The following is a 19,518-nucleotide window of genomic DNA, read 5'->3' on the forward strand; positions in this document are numbered from 1 at the left end:
TTCCAAATGTCAACACCAATGAAAATGACAATGACAATTAATCTTGTTTTCGTTTTGGCACTAAAAGCATGTGTCTAGAGTAAAAGTGCTTGAGTATATAGAAGTTTTCTTAAATATGTATATCCAATTTGTTACTACCTACATAAGCTCAGTGTCATTATTGATTCTAGGAATATGGAAACACAATTCAGGGCAGATTATTGCGTACTTTATTTAGGGTGGACGGATGAGAGATGGGAAAGTGAAACGACAACCTAAATTACTCGGAAGTATAATCGACATTAAATATCGAAAAAAATAGCTTTTATAGCAAAATTAAAGCAAAACAAAGCGACGAGAGAAAGGAATATTTAGTCCATCTACTCATAGTGAAGACGAGAGGATGTATTATTGGTCTCGGTAAAGTTCATTCAAAAGAGTATATATCCTGTTTTTAAGAAATTAAATACAGTATATATATATCTATATTAAATAAAACACTTTGGACCCGAGAGAAATTAAAAAAAAAAGACCATATGCTAAGAATAATAATATTGGCACCAGGATATGTAGAGTATTCAAAAGGAACATTAATTGTATATAATTTGCTTATTCTATAGAGGCTTTTAACGTACCAATGAGTAAAATTATCAGTGTAATATATATTCTAAGGTAAGATGTAAGCAGCTTCTAGACTCCAACATGTGTTCTCCATGGTTTGAACAGTTTGTGTTCCAACTGTACAGGGTGGTTTATCTCATGGTTGTGCACACAAGACCGTTCAGTTCGGTAGACTTGTTAGTATTTTTATTATTGTAATTCAGATATGTAAACTGGTCGTGAAGGGTTTGAGTTAATAAAAGATAGATAAGCACAAGATGTGTATGTGTTGGGATTTCATTAGTGTTACAATACCATGGCACACAAAATGGATTATAATCAACGTGGATTCTTGTAATTATTATTATTATTAAATCTATTAAACTTTTTTGTGCTCCATTCTCACAGCACAAAATCATATATATTTTTTCGATGCAGCTATAAGGTATAAGAATAATGTAAAAGAAGTGTAATCTTATCACTAGCTTAAAGAGAATTGATGGTATTTATACCAATTTCTTTAATAGAAGTAAAAGATATGTGCCATAAGCTATCTTATCACGTATCAGTATCTAATTTTTAAAACCCTTTATCTGCAAAGTAACTGCTGTTGTTTTTGATAAAAGTAATAATATTATTACTTTTTTTTTGGAGTGTATTTGATAAGCAAGAACCCTGGAATATAGATATATATAAATATGAATTTAAATTAATCTTGCTGATGTAATTGTGGCACCTCAACCGGTTAATAATAGAAAGACACAGCTGTATATGTAAGCAAAACAAACACAGACACAGACAATTAATTACCAGTGAATAGATACATACAATTTACAAAAAAAAGGATTGAAATTATCGAGATATATATATATTTATTCCACATACAAAGTAATAATAATAATAATTAATTTATATAATTCATGAATATATTAACTATGCATAACAAGTCAAAAGAACCTCCAGCACCTATTGTCTCTATATATGTTTGATTGTTTGTTAGATTAAAAGCAGTGCATAGACACATACATATATTACATAGCTAGAAATGAATTCTTTATAGTTATAAGCCAATAGACAGGATTGTTTGTCGTGATGCTGTTACAAAAGGAACGGCACCTATAATCACAAGTTTTACTTATTAGAATACCAAGAAAATCTTTTTTGTCCCTCTTTCTTTTCACCTGCTGGCTGGATCAGGGCTTAATGGGGACCCTTGCGTTCGTGTGGCTCCGATAGTAGCCCTGTTCTTTTTCTTTCTTACTCTGGTTGCTTACTTTTTTCTTTATTTGTTTTCCCCACATCCCTCCATATCGACCCTTCTTGATCGGCGCCACAAAATCATACAGATATACAAAATAATCCAGTGGTGTGTTACGGTCTTCCGAATACACCCGACAATGAGTATAGTAAACTTTGGGCATAATTTGATACAAGTGTCTAAAAGATGTATCTGGAGGATAAAGTAGTTCAGTGCTATAATTTACGAGATCAACCATGGTTATTTAGTAGTATGATCAATAAGTAAATAGATAAATCAACGGAATTATAGCGCCAAAAGACAGCCCTATGCGGAGTGTACTTTGGTTTTTATTTTTAAAAGAATACACACACAATTATATGAAAAAAGGGCAGACAACAAGATACTAATATAAAAAAAAAAGAATTGGTCTTCTTAATTCCCCACTGTCTTTTTATTGGTATTCAATTAAAGCTCTCCACGGTTGCGGCCAAATATCTCTTTTGAATATTGCTATTTCTATTTGGAAAACCAGCCCGGAGTTCAACTATTGGATCCAATGGGCTGTCTTCCAGCTATTCAAAATATGCGGGGAGACACAAGAAAGTAACCATTTTCGCTTACTACAAAACCTCAGCCATCGAGTAATATACAATATTATACTAACTACATAGCATAACATAATATAGCATGGCGTGGCATCACAGCATATCACATTACATTGCATGTCATGACATGACATGATATGATATAAAATTGTATTATATTATATTACATTGCATTTCAATTTCCATTTTTGTATATTTCCCATTTCTTAGGTCAGCTGGGAAGGTATGGTAGAAAGGTTATTAGGGGCGTTTTAATTCTCAGGGTTCAAACAGGGTTCTTTTTTTTTGTTTTTCTGATATCACAAATAAATATGACCTGAATAATGATATATATATTAAACATGCATTCTTTTTCGACCTACCTTGGCTACTAAAGAACATGCTGATATTGTAAAAAACAAGAAGTAAATAATAAACGCTATAAAGAATTTAAACATCATGATGATTATAATGATAATGATAATAAATATAAAGAAAAGAAAAAAGACTTCTTTTACTATTAGCGTGTAGAAATTCAAAAGTGAATATGAATTGTAAGTATATGTTATGGAAAGTACATATTTGGAAGAGCGTGGAAGAGCGTGGGAGTCGGATGATTTGGTAATGAAATAAATATAAAAATAAAAGTCGGTTGGTAGGACAACCATAGACAAGAAGTACCAATCCAATGAACCTGTCAAAAAAAATTGGACCCTGGACAATATATATATATATAACCCAGGCCAATGAATAAAGTTTTGGATATGTATATATAAATTAAGAACATTTACTTTTTTTTATTTTATTTTGAATTATTTAACTTTCTTCTCTTCTTCTCCTATTTTTCTGTTCTTCTTCTTCTTTTTCTTTTTCTGCCTTTTTCTTCTTCTTTAAATAAAAGAACACGAATTATATATAAACAATTAAACATAATGGGATTCAAATTACCCTTTCGGTACAATGATCCACACTTCCAGATCTTCTTGGTTGGCTTCATCTGTTTCTGCTGCCCAGGAATGTTCAATGCCCTAAACGGTATCGGTGGTGGTGGAAGATCTTCTACAGACGCTGCTAACAACGCCAATACTGCTCTATCTGTTACCTTTACTGTCTGCTCTCTTATTGGTGCACCAGCGTAAGCTAGCTTTTTTTTAACTCTTTAATTAAGACTAAAATAGATAATTCATAAATAACCAATCGTCAATGGGCCACTGGTCAATAATCAATGGACAATAAACCAATCAATCATTCTAATATTTTCTTTAAACATTATATTTTATCAGTTATAATATCTTTGGAAACCGCATCATCATTCCAGCTGCCTTGGCTTATGTACTCTACGTTGGATCCTATCTCTCGACCAGTGACGAGTTCACCATTGCCACAGGTGCAATCCTTGGTATTGGCGCTGGTTTCTTATGGACTGCTCAGGCAGGTATCATGATGTCTTACCCTGCCGAAGAAGACAAGGGAAAGGCATTCTCCATGTTCTGGATGATTTTTAACTTGGGTGCCACTCTTGGTGCCGCAATTCCACTCGGTAACGACTGGAGCAACGCAAAGGGCACAGTCAACAACTCGACCTACATTGCATTCATGGTTGTCATGGCATTCGGTGCCTCGATGGCCATTGCACTTTTGCCTGCAAGCAAGGTTATCCGCAAAGATGGCACAGCTGTATCCTCACACAAGTTCTCTAACTGGCGCCGTGAAGCCATTGAGGTCTTCAAACTCTTCAAGGACTGGCGCATGCTGATTCTGATTCCTTTGTTTGCTGGCTCCAACTGGTTCTACACATACCAATTCCAGGTCTACAACGGCGGTGGATACTTTAACCTTCGTGCCCGTGGTCTGAACAATTTGCTCTACTGGCTCTTCCAGATCATCGGTGGTGGCTTCTTTGGATGGCTCCTCGATCAGGGTTTCCTTGGTGACCGTCGCCGCCGTGCTTACATCGGAAACACCATCGTATTCGTTGTTTTGGTTGCTCTCTGGACTGGCTGTATCTTCATTCAAAGACGCTTCGACCGCGACTCGGTGCACGCCCCTGGATTCCAGGAGATGGATGTATATGACTCTGGCTATGCTGGCATGGCCATCGAATACGCCTTCTTTGGTCTGGCCGATGCCATCTACCAGGGTTTCATCTACTGGCTTCTCGGCACAATGACCAATGACAGCGAACGCTGTGCTCGCTATGGTGGATTTTACAAAACTATTCAGAACGCTGCCAATGCCATTGCCTCTCAGGTAGACGCAACCAAAACCCCTTACGATGTCGAACTCTACGTCGTATTTGCTTTGAACGGCGTTGGCCTTCTGCTGTCCTATGTTGTCTGCGCTACCGTAACAACAGTGACAGTCGAGGAGATCGATAATCTCGCAGACGGCCACAATGCCGAGGTGTCTGTGGGTGGAAAGATTCAGACCATTGAAGATGGAAGCTCAGCCGAGAATACTCTTTCTGTAAAACTCGATGAAAAGCATTAATTCATTTTATTTTTTATTTGTTTTATTATTCTTTAAAAAATAACAATAATTAAGAAAATTTCTACTTTTTGCAATTCTTTTTATTTTATTTTATTAATCTCTCAACCCGTTGTTACTTTCTATTATTGCTATTATTCGTATTCTTATTCTTATTCTTATTCTCATTTATATTCTTATTACTTGTATGATATTTCTTTTACATTCATATATCTATTGTTATTTTTGTTGTTTTTTTTTTGTATTGACTTAAAAGCACGATTATATATATACATATTTAATATTCATAAAAACAAACAAACATATACCATTGATAAATTCATACACATATATACACTCTTTGGGAATTATGTCTGGAACGAGTATAATTTGTGTTGAGTTGGGTTGAATGATAATAAAAAATAAAAATAAAAAAAGAAGAAAAAAAGTGTGACAACGGGAAGGACACCCCCGGTGCCACTTGCAGCTATGGATTCTTTTTTTCTTAGTTCAACTCAGTTCCATGGAAACCTGTTCCCGTTTCCCGGACTTACAGTCCCCACTTTTTTTTCGATTCAGTGCGCGGAGATCAATTAGTTTCTATAGAGACGGAATTTGTTTTTATTTTTACTTTATTTTTGGTAGTCAGGCTTGTAAACCATAAACTTCTCTATTTTAACTCACAGCCTTCTTCTTCCATCTACTCCTATTTTTACTTATAAAAGAAAAAGAAAAAGAAGAGGTATTGAGAAGCTGGGATGTGTACATACAGTTATGATCGGAAATTATTAAAGAATAAAAAAAAAGAAATTAGGCTCAACAAAGGAACACAGATCTGTATATATATTTATATATTTTTAAAAAAAAACTATATCTTAAGCGATAAACGCAAAAGATCTATTGGCACAATATAAGATTACATTAAGGTTGTGGTACACGTGATACTCTCTTTCTCTTCTTGTATCATATACCAAAGTAAGCAGAATACTAATCATTTACAAACCAACGAGAACCTGTCAGATTATATGCTGTCAAATGATTTATTAATTATACTAATACTAATACTAATAATTATTAAAGGCCTATTCACACTATAAGTAATAGAATAAGCACAGGTACAGATATAAATATACCTATTCTTATATATACATTATGTTTACATGCACATTTATCTTGTGGATATTATAAAAATCTTTTTACACATTCAATAAGAATATATCTTATATTGCTTTCTTAGCAGGCAAACGTATGGCTCGCTTTTTAAATGACAATAGTTGAGATACCAAGAAACCCTCGCACAAAGTAGCAATCGGTAGTTTGTTGGGTAATAACAAAGTCCGTAAGATAAGATAACAATTTGAGTGTCGCTAGCTATTAATGAATGAAAGAAAGAAAATGAAGAGGTGTGTTTGATATAGGTTGTAGTGAGGATTATGTTTCGGAAAGTTCCTTTTTTATGCTTTATCTTATATTATATTTCTTCACTAATTAAGCCTTTATACCCCTCTTCCTTATCTCCTAGTTAATTATATTTTTTCCTTGTCTGCATGTACCCAAGTCTTGGCAAGATTTATTATTTGTTGTAACTGTTTTTCTTTTCTTTTTCTTTTAGCCAGTCGTAGCATTAGAAATCACATTATCGAGATTGTATATTAATAAAGCTAGAGTTGTGGCTGTAGTTGATTTTAAATGTATAAGAAGGATGCTCGGAAAGATCTTTATTCTTAAAAAGATCATTGTAGCTTCTATTGTGTATATTCTCCAAATATATTAAGAATATTGGTGGTAGAGAGGGAGGGTTCTTGTTCTTGTTGTTACTGCTGCTGTATATATATAAAAAATTTTAAAAAGCTCGAGAGAGCTATATAGACCTTGTGTAGGCTGATTTATTGCTAAAAACCATTGTTGTGTGGCATAGCTAGGTACCAGATATAGCTTTTGGAGTCTAGGCATCAAGCCACACTTTTGAGGCGTTAAAACCAAAAACATCGTGTCCCATAAATAGTTATCCTTTTCCTAATTAGTACATGTCGTGTCCCTAACACTGTAATTTAAAAAATGGATGCTACTAATTAAATAAAATAGAAAAGAAAAGAAAAAATATGTCTTCCTTCATTAAAGTAAATATCAGTACATCAAAAGTTCACTTAAAATGAGAAGTATATATATATATATTTAAGGAAATGATTGAATTATCATATTTATAGCAAACGGAAGAAGAAGAAGGAAAACGCCACCATTAAAGAAGTCCACCAGTTCCAAAAATGTGGCTCAACGGAAGTACTTTATTTTATTTTATTAAAAAAAGGAATACATCAATGACATCACCTCAAATTGTCCTCTGCATGTAACATGTCTGTGGGTTTAGTCTCTGGCTTAAAGGCGCGGCAGAAGCTGACTGGTTCAATCCAGTAAAGTTATATACTTTAGGCCACGCCTTTTATCCTCTTTTTTTATTCTTTTTTTTTAGTTTACCCTTCCTTTCCACTGTCACTGCCACTTCCATCTTTTTACCACCCCCCTTTTTTTGTTGGTTCTTATTTTATTTTCTATCTCCACTCTTTCTTCTCATCATCTATTCGTCATGATCCCGAGAGGTCTAGCAGCGACCTTTCTATGCTTTGTCCTCTGCACAAGTCTCGTCTCAGGCTTTTACCTACCAGGTGTTGCCCCTCACGACTATGCTGAAGGAGACCCTGTAAAGGTTTTCGTGAATTCATTGACACCAATGTCCAATTCTCAACTTAAATCCGTCATTTCATACGACTACTATGATCCCCGTTTCCACTTTTGCAGACCAGAAAATGACTTAATAGAAGTTCCCGAGAGTCTTGGAAGTGTACTCTTTGGTGACCGAATCATGGGAACAAGTTTCGAGGTACCTCTTCTTCTTCTTATTCTTCTTTTAGTTTGAGGTTATATACATATATATATATATGCGTGTATACATATACAATATAAGATTTACACCAAACCACCTTACGTACCTACTCTACAAAATAAAATATCAAATACTTACAGCTTCTTTTCTTTTCTCTTTTTTCTTTTAGCTGTTTATGAAAAAGAACGAAACCTGCAAATCACTGTGCATCACTAAACCTATCCCTAAGAAGGATACTGCTTTCATCAACCAGTGCATTGCTGAGGATTATTCTCTCAACTGGTTCATTGATGGTCTTCCGGCTGCTCACCGCAAGCAGGACGAGCGCACTGACGAAGAATACTGGAACATTGGATTCCAACTTGGATCGGGTGGAAAGGAATCACCGGTATTGAACAACCACTACGATATCTATATCCATTATCATGAGCGTACAACTCAGGCAAATCGAGTTGTTGGTGTTGTTGTCGTCCCATCGAGCAAAGACACCAAATTGGAGGGTGGTAAACCTGTCTGTAAGATCTCTAATGAAGCCTTTAAATTGAACCCTGAGGGTGGTTCGGAAGTGGTATATACCTACAGCGTGTATTGGATCGTAAGTTGTTTTTTCTTTGTGTGGTGTGTGTTTGTTTTGAAGCTTCTATTGAAGCTGATTATACTATTTGATGAGCATAAACGAGAGATAGAGAAAAGTTCTTTACTAACTGATAATTATGCTTATCGTATTCTATCATTTTTTTGCCTTATAGCCCTCCGCCACTGCATGGGCTACACGTTGGGACAATTATTTGCACATACTTGATCCTTCGATCCACTGGTTCTCGCTTGTTAATTCCATTGTCATTGTCCTTTTCTTGACTGGTATGGTTGCAATGATCCTTATCCGTGCCCTTCACAAGGATATTTCCCGTTACAACGCCGTCGAGGCTCAGGTAAGACAAGATTTTGCCACATCGCAGGTTTCGATCCAATCTCACTCAATCGTAAATATTATTTATATATACTATGTGTAGGAAGATGTCCAGGAAGATTATGGCTGGAAGCTTGTGCACGGTGATGTTTTCCGTGCTCCAACACATCCTATGCTACTGTCTGTATTTGTGGGTAGTGGTGCTCAATTGATGGTCATGACTGCATTGACTTTGAGTAAGTGGATCGGATAAGTAATGTTATATATAAGAAACTTTCAAGGGAAATTAAGCTGATGATTATGGGGGCTCTCTTTTTTCTTAGTGTTTGCTGTTCTTGGTTTCCTTTCACCTTCAAACCGTGGTGCTCTTGGAACTGTTATGGTGATATTCTTTATGGTCTGTGGCTGTATCTCTGGATACGTGTCTGCTCGTATTTATAAGATGAACGGCGGTGAACAATGGAAGCTGAATGTGCTGCTGGCGGCTACCTTGTTTCCTAGGTAAGACTGAGATAGTCTATTTTTTGTCGAGTTTATATTGATTAGAAGAAAAAAAAAAACTAAAATCTGAAAACTCAAATTTATGCATTTACAGTATGCTCTTGGTCTCTTTGTTTGTTCTCAACTTTGTCTTCATCGGCTTACAATCCTCGGGTGCTGTTCCCTTTGGTACAATCATGGTTGTTCTCGGGATGTTTGGCTTGATCTACATCCCTCTCAGTGTTGCTGGATCTTACCTTGGTTTCCGTAAACCTCGTATTGAACATCCCGTCCGTACTAACCAGATTCCTCGCCAGATTCCTGATCAGCCTCTCTATCTTCGCAGTGTGCCCTCAATTATGATGGGCGGTATCTTGCCCTTTGGAGCCATCTTCATTGAGCTCTATTTTATTATGAACAGCATCTGGTTCCATCGTATTTACTACGGAATTGGCTTCCTGTTCTTGGTATTCATTGTCCTCATCCTGACATGCTCCCAGGTTACTATTCTGATGTGCTACTTCCATCTCTGTAACGAGGACTATCACTGGTCCTGGAGAGCATTCTTAACCTCGGGTGCAGCTGGATTGTACGTCTTTTTGTACGCTGTGCTTTATTATTTTACCAAGCTTGAGTTCCGCACATTCACAAGTTCGGTGCTCTATTTTGGATATTCCTCTATCATCAGTGTCATGCTCGGTATCATGACAGGTAAGATTTTTTATTACTATTAATGGGATAATAAGAGAAAAAATGTTAGTCAGAGAATCTCACACAAACCTTTATTTTTCTTTGTTTCTTTTTAATAATAATAGGAACAATTGGTTACCTTGCCTGCTTGGTATTCTTGCAGAGAATCTTTGCAAGCATCAAGGTGGATTAGACATACACTTTTTGCTTGAATTGAAACAATACCATAATAGTAATAAAAGAAATAATAAAAATAATATATATATATATATCAAAGCAAAGATTTATTAAGATCCCAATCATTATACATAGTATATGTGTGTGTGTTTAAAAAGCAAGAAACAGTTCCTGTGAGTCCTATTGTAATGAGATTACAATAAAACCTTTATTGTAATTAAATCTGTATTCACTTTCTTTGTAACTCGGTGAAGCGCATTCTAACATTAAAGTAAACAAAAATACAACCAAACCTTTTTGTTAATGACAGTATTTGAAGTTGTTTAAGCTTCCATTTTGTTTTTGATTTCTTTAAAAACAAAGATTTAGTAACTATAGTCTACATATCCCTGCAACCTAAAATGAATTCGTCTTTTACACCAAGTATAGACCTGCTGCTGCTGCTACTTATGCTGCTGCTGTAGATATGTATTTATAGGTAATTGACAAATAATTGCTTAACAATCACCGTTCTTTTATTTTAAACCCTTTGTCAGACTTCATGTTCTTTAGTAATATATTAAATAACCATTGAAATGGTATGAGATTTAACTCATACATGTACACATGTGGATATGTATGTGCACACACACATACATATAGATGCTATGGCTGAGCTGCAGAGAAATTAAACTTAAAACACTGGGACATTGAAGACATTATAATTGAAACACTGTGGCATTGAAGACATTGAAGATAGTGATATTGAAACACTGGGAACAAGGTGCATTGACGTAACATTTAGTCGGACATGAAATAAGTATTTTATCTCCCTTTCTTCCTGCGTTTACTGTCCCATCATTATTATTTTATTTTATTATTTTACACTGGCTGGACCATGAGCAGCATTGACAATCAATCCCATTCACCCGACCCACAAGGAGGAGGAGGAGAAGAGAGAGAAAGAGAAGAAGGAGAAGAAGGACCTTCAACAAGCTTTGACTACTCACCGCGTCACTCAGAAATCACAGTGGATGAGCCAGACCGACCCTTAGTAGAACAAAGCACCCCTCTATCAAGATCATATTCACAAGAGAGCGTCGTCAGTACTCAGTCTGCTCCACCGCCATATGAGCTCTACCCACGGGCGAGGTCATTAGGTGGACGTATTTACAACTGGCTGCGGAAGATTCCACGATTTGGGACCCATCAAGCCATCTATCTCCCCACTCTCCCCACTCATCGCCCCTTTCGAAGTGATTCTCATTCAACAGCGTCCTCATCCGCTGATTCAATTGCTTCTTCTAATCACACCCCATGGTGCGTCTCATTCTATGAACGTATCTACAATGCTTGCCCCACTTCACCTCGTTTTGTGCTGACAGGCCATATGGCTCGTCTCCGAACCCTTCTTCTTTGTATCTCATTTTCGTTTCTCTTCTTGTTCTCCTTTCTTCTATTCTGTGCAGTCTATTTTTCACCTGCACCACTTCCTTCGCCTGTAGTTCCCGATAAGGTTGCTCTTTCATCCGCGAATTTCCTGACCCTCAATATCTTTATGCGTCCACCCGGCATTCAAAACAACTGGTCGGATTACAAGGACGACAGATTGGACTACATTGTGCGCTTTGTACTGCCAAAGTACGACGTCATAGCTTTTCAGGAATCTTTTGCATTTGGTACCCGTCGAAAGGACCATTTGATTAAAGAAGCTAGGGCTCTTGGATTCAATCATCATGTTGAATCCGATAGACATTTTCCTTGGGAGCTTGCAGTTGACGGTGGTCTTTTGCTTCTTTCCAGATTTCCTATTCTTGAGTCTAATGTGGTTGAATATCCTCGGGGTGCGCACAGTGATTGGTAAATTCAGAAATTCTTTTTTTTTCTCCTTCTTTTTCTTCTTTTCTTCCTCTCTCCTCTTTTCCTGATATGTATATATGTATATATACCTATACACACATACCAAAACAACAACTGTGCAACACAAACTGACTCGCCTGTTTTCGTTTTTATCCTGTAGGCTAGCACGTAAAGGAGCCTTACATAGTTTAATCCAATTGAAACCAGGATACTCCATGCATATTTATACAACACATGCTCAAGCATCTTACGAGCCAGATAATATGGGTGATGTTCACATTCGACTGTCACAATTTGCAGGATTACATTCTTTGATGCGCAACACTGCCAAGGAAGACAATTTTCCAATTTTACTTATGGGCGATCTCAACGTTGATGCGTCTGTTCACAAAGTCGATGAGCCAATCACACGCCCTTCAAAGGAGAGTGGGTACGAGTACAAGTTAATGATGGGAGTATTGTCTGGAGAGGGTGCTCAGATTAAGGAAGGAGGTGGGCGTCTCTATGAGGACCCTGAGTGGTCATTGCAGCTGGAAGATATTGTCTACAAGACCCACAAGCACCACCCGGTTACCTTTGGAGATGTGATTGAGGTTGATGGCGAATTTGTTCCAGCAGAGACGGTCTTGACCGATGCAAGTGAGATGATGACTATGGAAAGTATCGATCGAATGCTGTGGGCAAGCCGTGGATCCGATAGGTTTGAAGTCAAATCTGTCGTTTTGGAGAAGTTTTTGATCAGGGAGAACAAGGCACTAGGTGATGATGAGAAAGAAGCCATACCGTTTACTCAAATTTCAGGTAAGAGAGAATTTTAAATAAGAGATGTAAAAGAAGATAAAATATCAATTTAACAAAGAAATATATCGACTGACTGATAAACCATTTGTTTCTTTTTTTATGTATTTAATTTGATAGATCATTATGGATTAAGTTGTGTTTTGGAAATATTATGATAGTGTTAGATGATTGCTTTTCTTTTTCTTTATATAAATAAATAAATGCATACACATATATAAAATGTCGTCCATTATCAAAACATCCAATAAGCCTGTTTTTCTCTCTCTCTCTCTTTTGTCTATCAACCTCTTTCCACCATCTTCTTGTCATTAATGTACAACAATTGGTCCAAGCGCGCTAATATAGTTTCTTCGTTTTTACACTGGTACAAGATAGAAAGCATTGTCGACTATCTCCAGAGTCTTCGTGACTATATTATTCATCCTGGAGATGATCATAAAAATATAAAGGCCATTCCCACTTTGGTCCGAACCGAATGCCCTGTGGGTACAGAATCCCGCTTTCCGGAAGATGGATTGTTCGTCTGTCAAGGATATGGAAAATGGGGTCTAAAAATCGACATTATCCAAATATTTGTTGACACAATCGTGCACCCAAAGAGACTCGAACGAAGCTATTGGAATTTAAGCTCCCAAGGTCAATCAGAGGAAATTCTACTGAGTCTCATTGATGATCTATTTCAAATCATCGAGCAAATGAGTGACGTCGTGGATAGAGCTAGTTTTGAGAAACGATATGGCCTTCAATGGGTGGACCTATGATCGTCCTCCAAACAATCCCATCTTTGTAACATATAGAGTGAAAGGGTAAATAAATAATTAAAGTTTCCTTCGGCCAAAAGGAACAGGACCGGGAAATTTAAATAAGTAAGAAAAATAATAAAAAATGGCCGCATAATTGCTATTCAATTCTCCTTTGATCCGACCTCCATATAATTTACTATTGAAAACACACGCACACACACACAAAAAGAGGGGAAAATAAATATAAAAAATAGTAATAATTAAATTTCAATTGAAAAAAGTTTATTTGCCATATATATATATAAGCTTGATTAGAAAACTCCAGAAAAAAATATCAAACAATTCATTCAACAACCTCTCTTTCTCTTTCTCTTATTCTTTTCAAACAAGAACGTACCTCTTTAAATACAAAACAAAAATGGTTAACCAGGATATCACCATCACCAGCTATGAAGTTCGCGACATTCGCTTCCCTACCTCCAAGCACCTCGATGGTTCTGATGCTATGAACAAGGACCCTGACTACTCTGCCGCTTATGTCATCTTCTACACTGATTCCGATATCGAAGGCCATGGCATGACCTTCACCTGTGGCCGTGGAACTGAAGTCTGCTGCAGTGCTATTGAAGCCTTGTCTGTCAAGTTTGTCAACAAGAAGTTGAGTGAGCTCACTGTCGACATGCGCGCCACTCACCAGATCTGCACTGGCGACTCCCAGCTGCGTTGGATCGGTCCTGAAAAGGGTGCTATTCACTTGGCCACTGGCGCTGTTATCAACGCCATCTGGGACTTGTGGGCCAAGGCCGAGAAGAAGCCTGTCTGGAAACTCGTTGCCGACATGACTCCTGAGCAGTTTGTCCAGTCCATCGATTTCCGTTACATCACTGATGCCATCACTCCCGAGGAAGCATTGGAGATCTTGCGTGAGAACGCACCCACAAAGGCTATCCGTGAAGCGGAGATGCGTGCCAAGGGTTACCCCGCTTACACAACCTCTGCTGGTTGGCTCGGTATGTATTCAGTGCCATGTGCATAAATGGCTGTATTTTAATATTATAAAAATCAAATAGGTTACAGTGATGACAAGGTTCGCAGACTCTGTCGTGAGGCTAAGGAGCAGGGCTTCACTCACTTTAAGCAGAAGGTCGGAAGTGATAAGGCCAGCGATATCAGACGTGCTGCCTTGATCCGTTCCGAGATTGGATACGACAGTGTCTTGATGATGGATGCTAACCAGGTCTGGGATGTCAAGGAGGCCATTGACTGGATGGAGGATCTCCTTCCTTACAAGCCTCTCTTTATCGAGGAGCCCACTTCTCCCGATGATGTTTTGGGTCACGCTACCATTCGCAAGGCTCTCTACCCTCGCACTCGTGTTGCCACTGGTGAGCACATCCAGAACCGCGTCATCTTCAAGCAGCTCTTCCAGGCCAACGCCATTGATTTCTGCCAGATTGACTCGTGCCGCGTTGGTGGTGTAAATGAGATTTTGGCTATCTTGCTCATGGCCAAGAAGTTCAACATCCCTGTCTGCCCCCATGCTGGTGGCGTTGGTCTCTGCGAGTATGTCCAGCATTTGTCTTTGATCGATTACATCTGTGTGTCTGCCTCTACCGAGGGTCGTGTTCTTGAATATGTTGATCACTTGCATGAACATTTCTTGGAGCCTGTTGTGATGAACAACGGTCGCTATGTAGCTCCGCTGGCGAGTGGTAAGTAAAACATATATATATATATATTGAAATAAGTGTTTCTGGGAGAGTTTGTGTGAATCATTTTCTGACGGTTTGTTTTGGATAATAGGCTACAGCATCCAAATGAAGCGTGAATCCATCGAGGACTACACATTCCCTACTGGAAAGGTCCACCGTGACGCATAAAGAGGATAGCTTATACTATACTATATACTATGTTTCTTTCTTTTATGTTTTGAGCTATTACTACTGTATGAACAAGCCTTTTGTTTTTGTTTTTCTTCTTTATTTTCTGTTTCTTTTTTGTTACAAAATATACTTCCCTTATTTACCATATTCCCAAGTACCAAGACTGAGATCGAATGCAATTGAGACTTTATAGTATAAAGAAAATGAATATTCACTAATTTATAGCGGAGAAACTACTGGAAAAGGTGGGGAAAAATCTATATATTTAGTTTATATATTTAACCAGCTCTAGCCAAGTCCCAGATTTCCCCTCCAATTTTGAGGAGAGGTGCTTTAGTCTAATTTCTATCAAACACAATAAGAAAAAGGACAGGTAAAAGAAAAGCTATTCAATAACTTTTTGGGCAGAATACACACATAAAAACAGACATATATATAATGTAAAGGGAGTATCTTTTTTACTGCTCTTGTTAATTAATGACTGTAAATTATAAAGCTCTTTTAGTTATTTGACTTTCACACCTAACGATAGATTGTTTTCTAAGAGAATTAAAAATATATTGAATCAACTGTATTAACTTTGATGTCAAATTTTTGGAAGATTTGTCAATACTTTTTCTTTTGGATGTAGTACTATTGCCTTTAAGCCTTGAACCGTTTCACTGAAATTCCAAGTCGGTTTCTTTCTTTTGTTTTTGTATAACTCAAAAAGGTCGGTGCTATTTCTTGTTTTCTAATTCTTGATCTGTCTACGCCTACAATTTTTTACATACGCGGCTTATTACTTTACCCCTGTAGAATACTCTTTATTATTTTACTCTAGCTTATATCAAGACTTTTGACATTATAATTAAATATAACTGCAGTATACATAGACCGGCTAAATAATCATCTCTTTCAATTATCACAAGGGATGAACGGAATTTATGCTGCACAACAGCTCATTTTCAACTACTTATTTAAAATAACCAACAGCTTTAACATTATTTACGAGATATGATACAATTATATCAAAAGAAGCTTGCTTAAGGCTTCAGGAGGTAATGAAAGGCTCGAAAATTGGAATTTGCAATGGTGAAAATAGTATTACTGGTATGCCTACTATCAATAAGCAATCTCGGTGTGTGTGTATGTATATAACAGATTACAAAAGAATACATGATAACTTGTCTTGATAGCTGGTAATAATTTCTTTTAGAATACTAAATGTATCCATATTCTAGAAAAGTAACCATATAAACTTCGATGCATGTCAATTATAAATTTCTGCAGCGATATTCAATAGAAAAGGCTAGCAACAAACTAACAATAAATCAGGATTGTGCCAAAAAAAAACTTAAACACTAAATTACACCAATGTATTTTATTATGGTGTCTTCCTGTATTTATTATTACCAAGTATTATTTAAAGTACTGCGTATAACAGTAATATAAAGAGTTGTATGTGTGCTCAGTTGGATACCCCAAGAAATATAGATGTTTACGATTTGATAAAATCGATTATAGTAATATTAATGTTCTGGAGTATATCAGATCTTGTGTGGTTAATAATTCCGGGCTGTCCTATTGGATCCGGAATTGATAAACCCGAATCTAACGCAAAGATGTCTATCGTGTCGTGTTGTCTCGTGTTGTATTGTATGGTGTTTGTCACTGGTCACTGTTTGGATTAGTTGACCCTAAGTTAAGAGTAAGGGACGAAGGGAGAATTAAGCCCACTACATCGCCTTTTAGGAGATTTTATAAGCATCTCAATTGCCATGATACACCCTCGAATAAAAGGCTAAAAGTAATGAAACACGGTCTGTCTTTTTTCTTGTTTCTTAAAGGTAGTCGCTATCTGTACATACCTTGTACAAAGTTCTTTTTCTTTGTGTGTACGTATTTACCGTACTGCAAAAACATTAATTTATAGGATGTTTAAAGGGGTGCCTAACTTCAGTTGCATAATCATCTGTTTGTGATGCAGAAAGCTTACTGCCCTCAGTTGGTAAATTATCCGTGTTTTACACAAAAAATACATTATCGATTGTCATGAAATGGTTTTTTTTCTACGCATAATTAAAGTCAATATTTAATAGCTTTTCTATCGATATAATACTTTATTGATATAATAGAGAAAGAAGAGGAAGAAAACTATGACTTGTGTAGATATTAGTAAGGGAAAATTGAGAGGGTAAAAGCCTTTCCACTGATTCAAAACAGAGGTCAAGGGATCAGAATAGAGCTGAACGCAGGGCTAAAGAACAGGTACATATAATAAAAAAGTATTAAAAATCTGACAGAATAAGCTTTAATAATGTAGAAGATAAGAATATATAAACTTAATTGATAATGAAGCATATAGAAGAAATATGATGCATGATAGTATGTACGCGTTGACGTGAATTGTGATAGTAAAAATAAAGGATTTTGTAAAACGGGAAATACTTTTACAACCTACAGAAATTAAAGCTTGAATTATTATCAGATGTGAGATAGTCTGCGTTATATTTTTTTATTGAGTATATTGTTAAATACATATGGTCTTATTGAGGTCTCACAGCCAAAACTTTGGTTTTTCTTTTAAAAAATAAATAAGAACAATAAAGTGATTGGTTTCAATAATAAGATTATCACACTAAGGAAGTATTTAAAGATCAACTAGGGTTGATAATGTGATGTGTGGATCTGTATTGTGACAAAGGCTATGGTGTGTAATAGAGTTCTTACAGATAATTGTATATAATTTAGATATTAATAGTTTGTGGATTGGGCACAAAGGTCCACATGAGCTGCATGGTTGCAAGCATGACAAAACATACGAGTGGTATAGACAGAATACCATACTGATCTGCAATTAACCCGGCACCATAAGGAAGTACAGCAGCTCCACTTGCACCAATGGCTGAAATGAATCCAATTGACGTGGCATGAATGTGACGCGGTAATAGTTGGGAAACCAAAGAGATTGTTGTAGGGAACATTGGACCGATCAAAAATCCAATGGTTACAAGGGCTAAGGTAGAATTAGATTAGCAAGTATTTTTAATAGAGACAAAAACAACAAAAAACATCTTTCTGTATTTATACATACCAATAGAATCTATTACAATCGATTCGGCATATCCGAATATGATCAAAACCACACCACCTGTAATAGTCAAAGCAGTGATAGTACGCTTTTCTCCAAGGCGACCAGCAAGGTATCCAAGTACCAAACGGCCGATAGCGAGACCAGCCCAGTAACCGGCTGTCACATGACCCATCATTTCCTTATCACCATGACGACCCTCGGTCAGAAAAGTGTAACCCCATCCACCCATAATAATCTCAACTCCAACATAAATGAGAATATATCCGGCCGAGAGGAGAGTTACAGAATTTCGAATAGGATGGCTTGGTATAGCAATTCGGGCCTTTGGAAGTTCATCCGTATCATCATCTTCAATTTCATGTTCATTGGGCTGCTCCATATTTGTTCCGCTGAATCCAATCATAACAGACAAGATATTGAGAAAGGCTGCTCCTGCCAAGAATCCATAGACAGCTCTCCATGTGATATTGCGGACTAGGAAAGCAGTACCAACCAAGGGACTAATCATTGCACCTACACCATAGTTGGCTTATATATTTGAAATAATAATAAAACATTAGGAATCACGGTAAGCCAAAGATATTTTAAATAGACTTACCATGTAGAATATTGAGCATAAGTGTGGCCATTGGAACATTGGCAGTATATACGTTTACAGCGGCATCCAAAAGAGAGATGCTTCCGCCCTGAAAGACCATGAGGCCCAACATGATTTCAAAGCGTTGTCCTGTTAGGGCAAACAGATAGACGATCATCAATGAAATTGAGGCTGTGTAGACAGTAGCTCTCTGTCCAATATGCTTGACGATAAACCCGTTCAAGAATCCGCTGATGAAGAAACCAATGGCATTGAAAAGGAAAAGGAGAGAGACTGTACTGTTCGAAATATCATAATGTTCCTTGAGACGTGGGATCATTACACCAAAGGTTCCGTCATTTAGACCAGCCATAACAGTGATAATATTTGAAGAGATTAACGGCCAGATATATGGTTTGAGGTCACTCCATGACTCAGCCTTTGGATCAGCTTTTGCGCCACGCTCAGACCCCAGAAGACTGGTGGACTCGGTTATAGAAGAGGTAGAACTATCGTTATTTGGCATTAATAGCTCAACACAGAGAAACTTGTATAAGTCAAAGCCAAGCGAAAGAAAGGGGATCGGGAAAAA

The 19,518-nt window shown here is 36.9% G+C and overlaps 6 protein-coding genes across 6 annotated transcripts; 5 read left to right on the plus strand and 1 right to left on the minus strand.

Annotated features, from left to right (window-relative positions):
* Positions 1–3,335: 3,335 nt before the first annotated feature.
* Positions 3,336–4,893, plus strand: PHYBLDRAFT_18519 (hypothetical protein; the record flags this gene model as incomplete). The annotated part of the gene is made up of 2 exons (XM_018439045.1): positions 3,336–3,538; positions 3,687–4,893. 2 exons carry the CDS (start codon positions 3,336–3,338, stop codon positions 4,891–4,893), a joined length of 1,410 nt encoding a protein of 469 aa, XP_018296719.1.
* A 2,444-nt stretch (positions 4,894–7,337) lies between these two features.
* Positions 7,338–10,108, plus strand: PHYBLDRAFT_122058 (hypothetical protein). The gene is made up of 7 exons (XM_018428846.1): positions 7,338–7,747; positions 7,920–8,345; positions 8,500–8,682; positions 8,764–8,896; positions 8,984–9,161; positions 9,256–9,851; positions 9,956–10,108. The coding sequence occupies exons 1-7, from the start codon at positions 7,454–7,456 to the stop codon at positions 10,021–10,023; spliced, it is 1,878 nt and encodes a 625-aa protein (XP_018296720.1). The 5' UTR covers positions 7,338–7,453; the 3' UTR covers positions 10,024–10,108.
* A 730-nt stretch (positions 10,109–10,838) lies between these two features.
* Positions 10,839–12,881, plus strand: PHYBLDRAFT_185302 (hypothetical protein). Its single transcript, XM_018439057.1, has 3 exons — positions 10,839–11,846; positions 12,007–12,647; positions 12,765–12,881. The coding sequence occupies exons 1-3, from the start codon at positions 10,885–10,887 to the stop codon at positions 12,800–12,802; spliced, it is 1,641 nt and encodes a 546-aa protein (XP_018296721.1). The 5' UTR covers positions 10,839–10,884; the 3' UTR covers positions 12,803–12,881.
* A 77-nt stretch (positions 12,882–12,958) lies between these two features.
* PHYBLDRAFT_163775 (hypothetical protein) lies at positions 12,959–13,408 on the plus strand (the record flags this gene model as incomplete). Its single annotated transcript, XM_018434868.1, has 1 exon — positions 12,959–13,408. The coding sequence occupies one exon, from the start codon at positions 12,959–12,961 to the stop codon at positions 13,406–13,408; it is 450 nt and encodes a 149-aa protein (XP_018296722.1).
* Positions 13,409–13,742: 334 nt separating this feature from the next.
* On the plus strand, positions 13,743–15,425 carry PHYBLDRAFT_130822 (hypothetical protein). The gene is made up of 3 exons (XM_018429387.1): positions 13,743–14,400; positions 14,461–15,102; positions 15,194–15,425. Exons 1-3 carry the CDS (start codon positions 13,809–13,811, stop codon positions 15,268–15,270), a joined length of 1,311 nt encoding a protein of 436 aa, XP_018296723.1. The 5' UTR covers positions 13,743–13,808; the 3' UTR covers positions 15,271–15,425.
* A 2,313-nt stretch (positions 15,426–17,738) lies between these two features.
* Positions 17,739–19,484, minus strand: PHYBLDRAFT_37479 (hypothetical protein). The gene is made up of 3 exons (XM_018440091.1): positions 18,948–19,484; positions 18,350–18,877; positions 17,739–18,271 (listed from the first exon to the last, which is right to left on the minus strand). Exons 1-3 carry the CDS (start codon positions 19,450–19,452, stop codon positions 18,003–18,005), a joined length of 1,302 nt encoding a protein of 433 aa, XP_018296724.1. The 5' UTR covers positions 19,453–19,484; the 3' UTR covers positions 17,739–18,002.
* Positions 19,485–19,518: the final 34 nt, after the last annotated feature.

Source organism: Phycomyces blakesleeanus (genome assembly GCF_001638985.1).
Source record: "Phycomyces blakesleeanus NRRL 1555(-) unplaced genomic scaffold PHYBLscaffold_3, whole genome shotgun sequence".
NCBI classification, from domain to species: Eukaryota; Fungi; Mucoromycota; class Mucoromycetes; order Mucorales; family Phycomycetaceae; genus Phycomyces; species Phycomyces blakesleeanus.